General features: G+C 57.9%; 1 protein-coding gene across 1 annotated transcript; it reads right to left on the bottom strand.

Moving 5' to 3' along the window:
* Positions 1-6,146: 6,146 nt before the first annotated feature.
* Positions 6,147-12,673, bottom strand: LOC142051300 (maestro heat-like repeat-containing protein family member 2B). The gene is made up of 13 exons (XM_075080442.1): positions 12,524-12,673; positions 11,778-11,932; positions 11,352-11,514; positions 10,908-11,101; positions 9,890-10,027; positions 9,581-9,692; positions 9,226-9,372; positions 8,285-8,467; positions 7,556-7,708; positions 7,203-7,325; positions 6,827-6,929; positions 6,389-6,459; positions 6,147-6,249 (listed from the first exon to the last, which is right to left on the bottom strand). The coding sequence occupies exons 1-12, from the start codon at positions 12,671-12,673 to the stop codon at positions 6,404-6,406; spliced, it is 1,677 nt and encodes a 558-aa protein (XP_074936543.1). The 3' UTR covers positions 6,147-6,249; positions 6,389-6,403.
* Between the last annotated feature and the right edge of the window lie 879 nt (positions 12,674-13,552).

Raw genomic sequence — 13,552 nt, 5'->3', positions numbered from 1 at the left:
AAGGGCTTTGGGACTTTCCTTGGTTTCTACTGAAACCAAGGAAACGTTGCAGCCCCAGGATGTTCACTGGTTCAGAGAAGCTAACAAAGTGAGGACAAACATCTCCTGGCAACGTCAGGCCTCCTGTGAGATTACCAGTAGCACGCAGGACACAGTAACGTGCAGAACTGTTCCTCCAGGTGTGGATGGCAAGAGAAGCTCAAGCGACACGGATCCTAAGGATTTCCAGAAGTTCTGCATAGAAGGTGCCGTGGCGGTCTTGGGGTCCATACTGCTTGGGATGTTTTTTTGTTGTCTGATCCACCTGTGGAGGAAGAGAAGACGGTGAGTCGTTGGGAGGTCTTTTGCCAAACTTCTGCATGAGATGGCTGCTATTTGCTGAGACTCATTTAGAGGCAGGGTATTCTGGAGAGCTGAGTTTTAACTGGCCTCTCAATTCGTGGGCATTCTTTTCTGTAACCCCTTCTTACTGAGACAAATGTGGGTTAAAAGGGACCCTGCTTGGACAAGAGCAGAGCCAGTGACCGACATAGGCAGAGGAAGGTCAGGAAGTAACAACAAGGCATGACGTTGCCGTAGAAAGAGAGAATTGCAATAGTGACATCTCCCCGCCAGTGAGCCTAGCGGCAGAAATCACCCTGCTAGGTGATGCTGTAAATCCCAGAGCTTGCCCTTGGCCAAGGTGTCCCAGCAGCTCAGGCTGTGGTGACAAACCTTCCCAGCTCTCAGCTTCTGGGAGCAGAGCCCCACCCGAGGGGTGCGGGGCGCCCCATTTTCTGCACAGAGCTCTCCGTGCCCACAGCTCCCACATGCAGCCGGGTTCCCAGACCCCGTGGGGCGCGCAGCTCTGCCCCACACCCTCCGGGCACCGCAGGCGTGGCAGGGCCTCAGCAGCCTCCTCTCTCCGCAGGCGCCTCGCCGCAGCTTCGAGAGCCCGGTCCGACACCAGCAGCTGCCCCTCACGCCCGGACAGCTGGACTGACCCCCCCAGCCCCTCCGAGAGCTGGACCCGATACCAGCAGCCATCACGTGTGCCTGGGAAAGCGGCCCGCCAGCCATGGGGCACCAGGGGGGAACCAGCCCCCACTGGCCCGGACAGCCGCCCGGCCTGCCTGCCTCCGCCCCCGCCGCCTCCGCCCCTGCCCGCGTGGCTGTCCAACTCGGCCAGCAAGGTGTTGCAGGAACGGCCCAGCACCCTCCAGGCCTCGCAGAAACGGAAACCACCCCGTCGCCCCCCAAGGCCATTGCTCCAGCCCTCCTGCCAGGGCCTGAGGCAGGCCCGCCAGGGTATGGATTTGGGGGGAGAGGATGAATTGGAGCGACAAATGGGCAACGACGACAAATCTGAGTTCCTTCGATGACGAGGTCACGCACCTAGCTGAACAAGGGAAGTCGGCCAATGTGATCTTTTTGGATTTCAGTAAAGCTTTCGCTACTGTCTCTCACAGTCTTCTCCTGGACAAACTGTCCAGCACAGAGCTGGATAAACACGTCATGCAGTGGGTGAGCAATGGGCTGATGGGTCGGGCTCAAAGGGTCATAGTCAATGGCTTACATCGGGCTGGCGGCCAGTCACTAGTGGGGTTGCACAGGGCTCCATCTTGGCTCTGGTACTCTTTAATCTCTTGGTAAATGCCTTGGGTGCAGGGCTTGAAGGAATACTAACTAAACTTGCTGACGACACAAAACTGGGAGGAGCTGTTGGCACTCAAGGGCAGAGAGGCCCTGTAGAGAGACCATAGAATCACAGAATCATTAGGGTTGGAAAAGACCTCTAAGATCACCAAGACTACCATATCTCCTAACACTACCATGTCTCCTGGACAGGCTGGAGAGCTGGGCAATCACCAACTGCATAAAGTTTAATGAGGGCAAGTGCCTGATTTTGCCCCTGGGGCATGGCAACCTGGGATATACAGACAGCCTGGGGAACGAGGGGCTGGGGAGCAGCTCTGCAGAGGGACCTGGGGGTTCTGGTCGACGGCAAGTTGAACACGAGCCAGCAGCGTGCCCTGGCAGCCCAGAGGCCCAGCCGTGCCCTGGGGGGCATCGAGCCCTGCATGGCAGCCAGTCGAGGGAGGGGATTGTCCCGCTCTGCTCCACGCTGGGGCGGCCTCACCTTAAGTGCTGTGGGCAATTTTGGGTGCCACAGTACATTACAGATACAAAGCTACTAGAGAATGCCCAGAGGAGGGCCACAAGTTGGTGAAGGGTTTAGAGGAGAAACCACACAAGGAGCAGCTAAAGTCACTTGGTTTCTTCAGCCTGGAGAAAAGGAGACGGTCACAATCCACTGTTGGGTTGAATAATTTGGCAGAGGTTAAACCCCCTTGCTTTCCAAGCGACCTCAGCTAATTCTGGGTGGCTGGGGGCGGCTGGGCTTAACTTCTGGTTAACTCAAACGGGTCCATACAGCTCCCAGCATGGCCTGGGGCCCCACACACACCCACAGCCACTAGAAGTGGTGCCCTGGCCTGCTGTGGGGCATGGCACTACAGCTCCCAGCATGGCCTGGGGCCCCACACACACCCACAGCCACTGGGGTGGTGCCCTGGCCTGCTGTGGGGCATGGCACTACAGCTCCCAGCATGGCCTGGGGCCCCACACACACCCACAGCCACTAGAAGTGGTGCCCTGGCCTGCTGTGGGGCATGGCACTACAGCTCCCAGCATGGCCTGGGGCCCCACACACACCCACAGCCGCTGGGGTGGTGCCCTGGCCTGCTGTGGGGCATGGCACTACAGCTCCCAGCATGCCGTGTGGTGCCGCACAAGCGCGCTGCCTTCATCCGCCGCCATTTTCTCCCTTGTCAGAGCAGCCCCCCAGAGGGGTGGTAGTGGCCTCCCCAGAGAACATTGTTAGTGCTTATGTTGTCCCTACATCAGGGTTCTTCCCTGGTGTGCAAAATCCAATCAACACACTGAGTCGAGAGATATTTGTCTCTCTCCCCAGTCTGCAGAGTGGGGTGCCGAGCATTTACCATCAGCCAGCAGACCATTTAGAAACACGGGGGGGGTCTTTTATACAAAACAATAACAAGAGATGTTCCATTAAAATATCTGCTTGGTTACTTGTACAATAGTTCATCCGCACACATCTTCCTTTTAGCTGGGCTCATTATGTTAAGGTGGGCTCACATTTCCATCTCAGGTCTCCTCCTAGGGGTGTGCTTTTTAGCAGCATAATTGCCTAAGGTAACCGGAGGTCATCCCTTCATCCTGCCAGTTATCACTGAGTTAGGGTGTTACTTCACCTCCTGCCATGGCTTCTGCCTGAGCAATGGTGAGCCCCAGGGCAGCTATTCCCATCTCTCTGCTTTAGGGGCTTTCTGTTCTCTCTAGGCAAGGTTTCAAGGCTGACCGTCCTGGTTCTTTCAACCCTTCGATCTCACTTATGATTTTTCGGTGTCTTATTTCCTGAGGTTTGGGGTCTTTGTCTCTCTCTAGACCTCGGAGTGTCGTAGGGTGCAGCCGGGTGTCCGTCACGTCCCTGGCTTCCCTAGGAGAGACGCTTGCAAGTGAGGGTATGGGCAGAGTGATGAGCTGCTACTGCTTCATTAACAGTAAGGCGATGAAAAGGGAAACCGCGGGCCTGCTGCCGAATCGAGCAGATGAAATAGGAAGAGGAGGTGCAGGTAGGTCAGAGCTGCATCCTCAGAAATCTTCCTTTCCTCAGTCTCCACGAGAAGGGTCTCCCAGGCCTGTGTGCATCAAGGCAGGGTGTGAGGAGAAGAAGCAGAAGCAGCAGTGGGCAAGGAGCAATTCAGGGGTGGTTTATTTAACGGAAGCTCTTAGAGTCTGGGGGACTAGAGGGGCTGCAGCCAAAGGGGCTAAGAGAGCAGGCCAAAGTCATAGTGGGGCTGCTCCGTATCATCTCTGAAAGGTCATGGAGAGGAAGTGAAAAGGCATCTTTGACTTTGACTTCAGCAAGCCTTTCAATAGCATCCCCAACAATAGCCGTGCATCCAGGTGAGCAAGTTCTGGTCACCATGCCTGGGTAACCAGTCGGGTCAAATGCCGGAGGGGCGGTTGGGCTCAGAGGCTTGTGACTAAGTGGTTCATACTCTAACTAGAAAGCAGTACCGACAGGAGCATTTCATGCGTCCATCTGGAGACCTGTCCTGTATAACTTCTTTATCAGTGACCTTGAAGAGGTGATGGAAGGCACGCTCGTCAGGTTTGCAGATGATAGCCTTCTGGGGGAAAGCGGCCAGCCCCGGGGAGCTCAACCGGCGAGAGGCATGGGCTGGCATGAACCTTAGGAATTTCAGCAGGGAGAAAAGCAAAGCCCTGCCCCTGCAGCAGCCTAACAAATCACAGCCACAGAGGCTGGGCACTGCCTGGCTCTGGAGCTGCTCTGTGGAAGCAGCCCTGGGGACCTGGTGGACGGTGAATGGCACATGGGCCACCAGCACGCCCTGGAGTCAAAGGTGGCCAAGGCCATCCTGGGCTGTGTGAACGGAAGCAGAGCCAGGAGACCGAGGGAAAGGCTTAGCCCCTTTGAGGCAATCCTTGCTAGTGCAGTTCTAGAAGACTGCCTCCAGGCTGGGTTTGTAAAGCGTGGGTATTGCACCGCCTAGAGGGACCCCACGGCAGCCTACCCGTTCCTATGGGGGGTTCTTTAGACGATGGTCCCAGGCTCTTTGCTGTTGTGCGTCACACGAGGATGGGAGACAAGAAGGAGAATTTGATACAAAAGAGGCTCAGGTGGGAGATCCAAAGAAACTTTGCCCCTAATTTTGGTGTAGGTAAATGACTCGCTCCCTCTGTATGCAGAACTGTTTGTATTTGATTCGAACAGTGTAAAACCTTTTCTTCTAAAGAGGCAATTACTTTGCCAGAACAAGTCGTTCACGGCCAGGGCTTCCCCAGCTCTGTTACGCCTGGCTGTTGTGGTGGCTGCTCCTTCGGCTCCTATGTGACTGACCAAAACAAACCCCACACTGGAGAAGCTCGGCAAGGATGATGGGCTCACGGAGCTCAGAAAATAATGTTAGGAGGTGACTATGGCTGTTGTAAAGCAAGCAGAACTTGCCTCAACACCAAGGGGACTGGATGGCGCCTTTTGTTGTCGATTCATGGACGTATCAATTGAGTGGGTAAAGTAATGGTCTTGCCTAAAATAATCATTAGAAAGTATTATTGCCCTGAGCCAGCTAGACCAGCATGGGAGAAGCGTATATGTGGTGGTAGGTGGCCCAAGCCAGCATAGAGTGTAAAAGTCAAAAAGCCGGCAAAATATACTTGGAAGAGAGAAATGGGCTTCAGCTGCCTTAAACCCATGTACTCCTTCCTGGCGACTGGGGACACCCAGCATCCTGACAGTGAGCATATGGAGATAGGTAATGGGAATCCTATTTGCCATCTGATTCCGCTGTAGAGTGCAATTGCTCTCTTCTGCTTCTGTTGGGATTTCACTATCATGTGATTTCGGTATATTCAGTAGAGAGCGCTTCTCTTAGTAAAAATTCCCTACAACATCAAATATCCTCAAATAAGTAAACTTGATATTAAAACCTTAAACCCTCCTCATGTGGAGTCTCCCAACGACCCTAGTCAGGGGGTTTAGCACTGTGGCACCCTGTCACCTGCCAACTAGCTGAGAGCGTGCTCTGCCACGGTGTCTTCATCACTTGTGAGGAGTGGACGTTGCATCAGCACCGCTGCCCAAACTTGGCACACCGCTAGTGAGCGATCCTCTCACGGGGTTTTGTGCCACAAATTGCAGCCCTCTGGGCATCCATGGGAACGTTTTCAGTCTCCCTCCACAGCCTCTTATCGGACTCGACCTTTGCCACCTCCTCAGTGAGGGTGTTATGGGAGATGGTGTCACAACACTACCTAAACCCAAAGTGAACAAACCCCTGTGGTCCCCCATGTCCCAAAGGACTGAAGTGAGGCCAACCAGCTTGTGCCACCCTGGATCTTCTTTCTGGCCCTTCCTGAAGACAGGAGCCACATTTGCTTTCTCCCAGTCCTCAGGAGCCTTCCCCCGTTGCTGCAACATTTCAAGGGTCACTGAGAGCAGCCTTGTGGTCACATCAGCCAGCTCCCTCAGCACCTGTGGGTGCATCCCCTCAGGCCTTGGCACAGCCCTGGCACGGCCACCCTGCCTCTAGGAAAGAAAGATCACTCTCCATCGGCGTGGCGGTCAAAGGAGGTTTATTGCCATAAGTACCCCCGGCTCGCAGTGGTCACTGTCACAGTCGCAGAAGATCTTGTCTGCCTCTGGCCGCGGGCAATAGGAAGCTGCAGTGACACGGGAGGGGCGATGAGGAGCTGCCCTTGCTGGGTGCTCCTCTCCTGCTCCGAGCCAGGCCTTTTGCTGCCAGGCCTCCAAGCTCCTCCCTGACCAGCAGAGCCAGAGCTCGGCTCTGCTCAAACCTACCTGAGAATAGGAGCCTCACTCCTGCTGCCGGCAAGAGCCGCTAAGGCCTCTTGCTTTTTCCAGGATGTCTCCTAAGGCATGGGACAAAGAGGTGAGTGTCAAGGCACTGCCCCACAGCCCTGGCTTGTGGCCCTCCCCTACACCTGGGACGTGCTTGGGGAGCTGGAGGGGAAGGCTAGAAAGATCAGAACTTTACAGTCGCGACATAGCAGCCGCCAGAGCTGAGCGTCGCCTCGTGCGGGGTCCAGCCTCCCCACCGGCACCTGCTCTGCAGCCCTTCTCCTACGCTCGCACTGAGCCCTCGGCAAACCCCTCTGTGGCAGCCCTCCTAAGGCCGGCCCCAGCCCTGGCCTCCCTGGGCAGATGGGGAAAGCGCAGGCCACCGTGGCCATCTTGGCAGGGAGGAGCACAGCATCGGGCCCCAGCCCTGACTCTCACCTAGGACTGCAATGGTGGCAGAGTGCAGCGCCTGCCCGTTCTCGAGGTGGCGGCTCCTGGCGATGCTGCGGAGCCTCTCCAGCACAGCAGGGGCATCTCTGACCTAGGGGCAAGCAGAGAGGCACAATTTCTTCTCTGGCCAAAAAGACCCCTCTGCTGACCCACGGCCGGTTGGCTGGGTGGGCCACAAGGGGAAAGGGAGAGAAAAGAGGGAGCGAGAGAGAGAGCGCAGGTGTCCAGAAGGGGTGGCCGTGCCTCTGCACCAGCTACCCGGCTCGCACCCTGCCCACCCGTGGCATGTCACCTCATGCTCCCCTCTCGGTTCTGGGGAAGGGCCCTGCGGCCGCAACCTCTCCCCAGGGCACAGCTCACTCACCAGGCAATGGCAAACCTCGTACTGCAGCTCGGCTGCGCTCAGACCGATGGAGGTGATGATGGTCTCCTGCACCCGCTCTGGCCCCAAAAACGGAGCGCAGAGATAGAGAGCGGTCCTGCACACCTGAAAAAGAGAGTCGAGCCACGTCGTTCCTCCCCTGTGGGAGCGGGTGGGGTCCTTGCCAGGAAGCTCGTCCAGCTGAGCTCTGCTCAGCTCACCCCCCCAGCAGAGGGGGCTGCCCCAGACGCAGTCTCCGGGCAGGGAGGGCACTGGCTGCAGCAGTTCGCCAGGCAGCTTTCTATGCCTTTCTACGGCTTGCTACGGCTTTGCAAATGAGATGTGGGGGCTCTTACATTGGAGACTTCAGGGTCAGGATCCCGGAGGTGCAAGAGAAGGCTGACCCAGGTTTCCGCCACTTCCCTGGCGAAGAATGATCTCTTCCCTGAGGCGGAGGAGGCCAGGGCGGCGTAGAGGCTGAAGGCCGAGTAGCGAAGGACCTCTGGCTCCTGCAACTCACAGACCCCATCTGTCAGCTGGGTAATGAGGGCACCTCCTACCAACGCCACTTCAACAATCGCGCGCTGCCCGTGGAGAAGAGCAGCCCAAGAAACAGCTCTCGTCCACTCATTTCCACCCTCAAGAAACCAGTACGTAAACAACCAGAACAAGAATCAGGGATCGGTAAATCAGTGTGCTTGAATACAGTGCTTTGGAAAACAATGGTTTGGAAAGAAGGTCACCTCATCCAGATTCCTTCCCTGCCACCTAGGTCGTGAGTCCCGGAGTGACTCCCAATACACAGGGAGCCTCCGGGCACCTAAGCAGCCTTTCTGGCAGGGGAGCCATGTAATGCCTGGGAAACCACAGGAGCGCACGAGAAACCCTGCCGTCCTGGGGCAGACACAGGCACTTGACAGCACAGCCCACCCTACCCGCAGAAGAGTGGGGGGAAAGGGTCCAAGCAGATGTTCAGCCAGCAGAGAGCCTCCACGCAGCACGGGGAGGCCCTGGGCACACACCGTCCCGCCTCCCTCCCCGCCCCCACCTCTCAGACAAGCAGAAGAAAGAGTTGGTTCACTCACAGCCTCAAAGAACATCTTGGTGGACCTGGCGACGTCTTTGAAGGCAGACCCCAAGCCCTCTGCCTTCAGCTTCCTCACCACCTCAGCCAGCGCCAGCATGCTCTCAGCAGCCACCTCGGGACAGGTGGTGTCCCTCAGGCCCCTCTGCAGCGCCTCCAGAATGGCCTCCTTGTGCCTTCGCACCTGCAAAGCCAAAGACCCCACAAGCTTCTCACGAGTCCTGGCCCAAACAGCGCCTCTTTACCATTGCTTATGTTTTGCACCAGGAGGCGCTGGCCTGTTCTGATCCCCTCAGGAAAGGGGCTCGAGACTCTCTAAGATCTCTTCTGACATGCTCTTTGTCAGAGCCAGCACTTCAGAGAAAGAGAGGCTAATAAAGGCAGTCCCTTCAGGTGCTGGGAGCCCTGACTCGTGCAGCCCTGCCTGCGCCTCTGATCCCCACGCAGGGTGCTGTGCAGACCCCACCCGTGGGAAGGGTTAGGCCGGTTTGGCCATTTGAGCTCTTACGGGATTGTCCTACAAGGCCTCAAGCCCTGGTACATGGGGGAGCTACCTGCAGGCTCCTTGGTCGCAGTGAGCCGGCCAAGCTCCTCCTGAGGCCAAGGGAGATGCACAGGGCAGCACAGGCTTGGGCCCCCTCGGGGGAACTGTTAGGGGGCTCTAACTCCTTGACGGGCAAGAGTGTTTGGTCAGGAACCCTTCATCTGCCAGGGGCTGAAGTTGCTAGAAACCGGCTCAGAGGGGATCTCAGCCCAGGAAGCCTTGTTTGGCGCCAGGTCCCCCTTTGCCACCCTGCTGACATCAGAGAAAGGAGCGTGGCCTTAGGAAAGAGCCCCGTTTGCCTTTGCTAGCCTGGCCAAGCTCTCAAAGCCCCGTGCAGCTCTCCACCAGGTTCCTGCCAGTGAGTGGCTGCAGTCAGAGAAGGGAAAAGCTGGTCTCACCTCCTCGGGTGCTCTCCTGACTGCATTGCCCAGGCCTCTCGCTGCCATCTGCCGCACAGCGCTGATTCCGTGCTGTGATCTCTCCACCAAGACGCCTAGGACACTCTCCAGGAACTTCTTCTCCATCATCGGGGGGTCCTTCATCAGCTACAATAAAGCAACATGCCCGTGAGTGCCAGGGTGCCAGCCAAGCCCAGGCACAGCACGCGAATGGGCTTCAAAGAAATGAGGATCCATTGGATCCACTGGACGGTGACTCTCTCCTGGCACCTTCTTCCCTCAGAAAGAGACATCCCAAGCAGCACTTTCCTAAGAGAAGCCCTCTGAAGCCTTCCTCCCCGCCCTGTTGCCTCACCTCAGCAAAGAAAGCCGTTGCCGTGAGCTGCAGGTTTTCCGAGCGGGAGTTCAGCCACTGGGAAAGGGCCCATATCACTCCCCTTGAGACGAGCTGGTTGCGAAGCAGGACGCTGCACATAGAGCACAAGAAGGCGACACACAGTCATGCGGCAAGGGCACAGGCCACGACTCAAAACTTCCCCTGCTCCGACGCGGGCGCTGTTCAGCCCTGCAAGGCAGCTCCCTGGGCACACGGGAATGGTCCTGGCAGCCATTTCCCTGGGCACAGCCACCCACAGGACGGTGAGGCGCAGCCCCGGGGTCTCACCTCGTCAGGAGGCACACACCATCGGCATGAGCCCGCGGGTTTTCGAGAAATGCCCACGCTCCCTGCCTCCGTAGCAGCAGCAGCCACCTCTTCTCCATGCATCTGCTCAGCACCAGCTCTAGAGCCTCACGGTAAGGGCTGGCAAAAAGAAAGCCCAAAGACATCGCAAATCGCAGCACTTCTGGGGAAGATTTGCTGTGGTGGAGCTAAAAAGCTCTGCCGCCGTGGGAGGTGTTGCTCCGGAGGCTCATCCCACACGGCCCCGTGCTGGAGGCCAGGTACCCCTGAAATGACGCTTGGTAGCATTCAAGTCCATAAAGCTCTCAGAAAATGGACATTTTCATCCTTTGCCATGCCTCAAGCCACTGGCAGCGCAGGGTCCCTGGGCTCACTCGATGCCAGATGCCCAAGGTGCTCCCTGAGGGCTCGTCTCGCCAGCATTTTATGCAGCAGGACTTGCAGGTCACAGATAGCTCCAATTTCCCCCAGCTCTTGAGGACCAGGAGCGGGGGCAGAGTCCAGTGCTGTGAGGAGGTGACCCAATGGGTCCGCCCACCGACAGATTTTACAGGCAGGATCTCTGCTGCTACAGCCAAGCCCGCTGGTCATGCCCTGCCAGGCCGCAGATTAGACGAGCTGAGTCTCTAGGACACCAGACCACAGATGGCCATGGCCGGAGCTGGGCCACCGCCCCCGGGCCAGGAGGGGTCTCCCCGTCTGTGGGCTGGGCCAACCCCACGCAGGGTCTCTGCCCGGTCAGCAGAGGGAGAAGAAGGACACGCTGCCGTCAAGGCTGCACAGGAGGCAGGATGAGAGCAGTTGGTGGTGCCAACCCCACGACCCCTTCCTCTCTGGGAACAGATGGTTCTCCAGGAAAGAAGAGAAGCCAAGACAGCCCTGAACCGGCCGCCACGCCAAGGAAACAGGGCAGGCCAAAGTGCTCCCTCAGCACCACAGACGAACACGCCTGGGTGGGGAAGTAAAGCTCCCCAACTTTCCTGCCCCTGCTGCTCCTTACCTGCACGGCTTGTCCTCACTTCTCGGTACATTGAGGAAGAGTCCCCTCCGGCATCTCAAAGGGGGGAGCAGCATCTCCTCCCCCAGCACCTTGCTGACCTCACCCAGGAGGCCTGGAAGGAGGCAGGGAAGCAGGCGCCGGACCCTTTCCTCGGTTGGCAGCACGAACACCACCTCGGAGATGGCACGGGGGAGCTACAGGGAAATCCAGCCAAGAACCACCTGTTAAACAAGGGCTTTGCCCACCAGCGCAGTCTCTCTGCCTCCCCTGGGGGCTCTTGCTGCCTGCAGGTCTCATGCCAGGGACAGCAGCGAAGCACCCCGGCCCCTCTACAGCGGCAATGCTGAGACGCCCTGGCACGTCGCCCCTGTGCAGTCCCCCCAGGCATTTGATAGTTAGACAGCGGATGCAAAGCTGCGGGGATGCCTCTGCCTTTGAACATACCGTGAGGGACTCCAGAGCAGCCTGGCTGTGGTCCGGTTGGTGAGCGGAGGAGTGGGGCCCAGGGTTGTTCTCTCCCGCTGCCTCTAATTTCTGTGTTAAGTACTTCAGGACCTGAACCCCCAGGACGCTTCTCCCCAAGGTCCTCCACAGCTCCATCGCGTCCCTGCAGGGGAAGAGACGTTCACCCCTGAGCTCACATCCCTGGTACCTGCGGTGCCCTCACTAGAGGCCAAACGCTCTCTTCATCAGCAGTGGGGCTTATGATGCCTGGTTCCTTCCCGAGACGGGAGCACACGGCCTTGCAGTGCTCAGACCTTTTGGGAGGCAAGCGACCTTCTTCTCCACTGGATTCCCCCTCACCCAGGACCCAGGCAAGCCACGGGGTCTGTCTTTAACCACAGTGGGGCGAGGTGGGAGTGCACAGACCTGTCCATGGGCAGCCGCTTCTGGAGGAGGCTGTCCACCACGGGCTCATGGTGAAAGCGGGCCAGGAGACGCACCGCCTGGAGCAGGAGGGGCCTGTGGGTGCTCTGTCGCATGGTCTGCATGCAGCTGTGGAGGATGTGCAGGACTTCTGGCACCTGAAAGGAAGAAGGTGGGAAAGAACGCCACAATGCCCCTGCCGCCACCAACTTGAAATAGGAGGGCAGCAGCATTTACAAAATCTTTACATTCCTGCAGAATTTAAAAACCCTTTAACTGCAAGCCTTTGGGAAGACCCACAAGTCCCTGGTGCTCTGCTGCTGTACATTTGAACTCCCATCGCTCCCAGGGACTGCCCCTTGGAAAATCTGCAGAGCGAAGAGCCAGCAAGGACTGATGGGAACAGCCCCATGGGATGTCCTCTAGGAGATCACAGCTGCTGCAAGGCTGAACTATTGAAATGAAGGGTTGAAATCTTCCCCTTTGGAGGGGAACAGAATGTGCCATCGCTCAAAGGGCTCAATTCTTCTCAGGCTGCTGCCTTCTCCAGCTCGCTGAACTGCTGCAGCCCTCAGGGGGAACTGGGAAGAACCAATACCTGCCGTTTTTCCCCACCAACTCCCCTGACCCTCTTACAGATTCCAGGCCCTGCTCTGTTCCCAGATTAGGATTGGATGCTTACAATAGTGGAGCTCCCAGGTACTCTGTGGCAACCCAAACTAACCTTGAAGGAGACAAGAGCGTAACACCAGGGCCGGCAGACTACTGCGCAGGAAGGGCAAGGCAGCCTGCCATCTGCTCCTTCGCTGCTTCTCCAGGGCCAGGGCCACCCTGAAAAAGTGCCGGGGTTCAACACTCCCGGTGAAAGGGCACTTGGAGCCTTGGAACCGGCCAGCCATGACCACGGGGCTACGGCTCATCATTTCTGTGCCAGAGCCACAGGGCAGATGAACCCGTCCTCCCTGCGAGGCCCCTTGGGGCAGCCGTACCGAGCACGGGTGGCTGGGTACGGCCTTTGCTCTATGGGGAGGTGCTTCCTGGGAGCAGGATCTCTCACAGACACGCTGGGAAAACCTCTTCAGGCCTGGATGCTGGAGAAACATCTCTGTGCTCCTCCAGATCTCACCAAAACCAGGGCTGGAGGAAGGCTGCTTTGGTGGGCCCAGGAAGAGCAGGTCACCAGGCGCCTTTGCCGTCAGGTGGGTCTCAGCGCTGCTCTGCAATCGGTAGGTCTCCACTGGGTGTCCCTGGGGACAAAGATTGAAAGGAGCAATTTGGTTTGTTTTGTCCCCAATCCTGGAATGCCACGAGAGAGACCCGCCACCCCCAAGTCAGCTGTGTGACATGGACCCCATGTACAAGCTGCAGACACGGGTCAGGACGGCTGTGGGAAGCAGGCAAGGCATTCTGTGGTCAGAAAGCAGAGCTGGAGACAATGGGGAGGGAAGCCCAGGGCAGCCGGCAGCTGGCAGTGGGGCCCAGCAGAGTGCAGCGCCCCCAGAAATGCCCGGCTCCCTGAGCCTCGGCCCTGCGACTGCAGCACGGGGCCGGCACCAGCTGGGGCTTTGCTGGGAAAACCCAGGCAGGGGTGACCCTGACACCCTGCACGTGTTCCTGGCCCCGGGATCTGACAACCTCTCTCCCTGCCCATCGCTGCCATGGGATGCAGAAAGCAGCGCTGCTGGCCCCTGGTGTGGTCCTGAGCCACCTCTCGATGGAGGAGTCTTTAACCAGCAGGCCTAAAAAGAGGGGAAACTCTCCAGAATTAAGCTGTGCTT

This window comes from Phalacrocorax aristotelis, unplaced genomic scaffold, assembly GCF_949628215.1.
Source record: "Phalacrocorax aristotelis unplaced genomic scaffold, bGulAri2.1 scaffold_88, whole genome shotgun sequence".
NCBI classification, from domain to species: domain Eukaryota; kingdom Metazoa; phylum Chordata; class Aves; order Suliformes; family Phalacrocoracidae; genus Phalacrocorax; species Phalacrocorax aristotelis.
This window is presented reverse-complemented; position numbering and strand designations above follow the sequence as displayed.